The 1170-nt window shown below is 41.3% G+C and overlaps 1 protein-coding gene across 1 annotated transcript in view; it reads left to right on the top strand.

The window, feature by feature from the left end:
• LOC107572450 (neuronal migration protein doublecortin) overlaps window positions 1–1170 on the top strand; it is a 107810-nt gene that overhangs the window by 25525 nt on the left and 81115 nt on the right. The window contains exon 2 of the mRNA XM_016258873.1: window positions 249–679. Coding sequence (XP_016114359.1) covers window positions 289–679 — 391 coding nt within the window. The 5' untranslated portion in view covers window positions 249–288. The remainder of the gene's footprint in view (window positions 1–248; window positions 680–1170) is intronic.

Raw genomic sequence — 1170 nt, 5'->3', positions numbered from 1 at the left:
TTTCTTTATCATTAATACTATTAAAAATCATTGACCCTGTGACGAGTGGAGCGAGGCTGGTGAGTGGCGCAGGTGTCGCTCATTATCATTTACTCCATCGGCCTCGCTCCGCTCCCATGGCTCTCGGCTCCGCCCCACTTGTCACAGACCCATTTATGCAGTATTTTTTTGATTGCCCTCAAATAACATTTAACTGATAAAGTTTGCTTTAAACTAAATTCTTTTGTGTGGTTTCTCATTCTTGTCAGACCCATAATTCCTCAATAAAAGACCTCCTTCACCACCAAAATGGATGCCCCCTCTGAACATGCTGCCATGGAGCTGGACTTCGGCCATTTTGATGAACGGGACAAGGCATCTCGTACCCTGCGAGGTGGACGGGCCAACGGTCTCCCCAGCCCCACCCACAGTGCTCACTGCAGTTTTTACCGTACACGCACCCTACAGGCTCTGACCAGCGAGAAAAAGGCTAAGAAGGTGCGATTCTACCGCAATGGCGACCGCTACTTCAAGGGCATTGTGTATGCAGTGGCCAATGACCGTTTCCGCACATTTGAGGCTCTGCTGGCTGACTTAACCCGCTCTCTATCTGACCATATCAATTTGCCACAAGGGGTCAGATACATCTTTACCATCGACGGATCACAGAAGATTAGCAGTCTGGATGAGCTAGAGGAAGGTGAGTGTTTGAGTTTGGCAGTTAGATTTGAGGAAACATTTCTGAAAAGCTTGGAAAATGTGTGCATGATATGGTGTCTCTACACTTTGCATACTATTATTGAGCAATACATTTCCACATAAACAGTTAGTCTGAGAAACATTCATAGAAATTTCAGACCAAATATGCATATTATGAAAAATGAATGTGCCTTGGTTCATGAGATACACGTGTAAGAGTGCCGGACACAGTGCTTCAGTTTGTAACTTGTAGCACAATATATTTATTTGATGGAAAACAAAATAAAAGCTTAATGGTTTAACATTTGTAAATGAAAAAAATTAATACTTATAAATATATAAATACATCCTAACAAATACCTTACATCCCTAATCCTACTCAATATCTAAACTTAACAACTACCTAACTAACTATTACTAACTATTAATAAGCAGCCAATTAGGAGCTTATTGAGGCAAAAGTTGTAGTTAATGGTTTGTTAATAGTGAGAA

Source organism: Sinocyclocheilus grahami, unplaced genomic scaffold (assembly GCF_001515645.1).
Source record: "Sinocyclocheilus grahami isolate Dianchi unplaced genomic scaffold, SAMN03320097.WGS_v1.1 scaffold1751.1, whole genome shotgun sequence".
NCBI lineage: Eukaryota > Metazoa > Chordata > Actinopteri > Cypriniformes > Cyprinidae > Sinocyclocheilus > Sinocyclocheilus grahami.
Note: the sequence above shows the minus strand (reverse complement) of the source record. Positions and strands in the feature narration are given on the sequence as shown.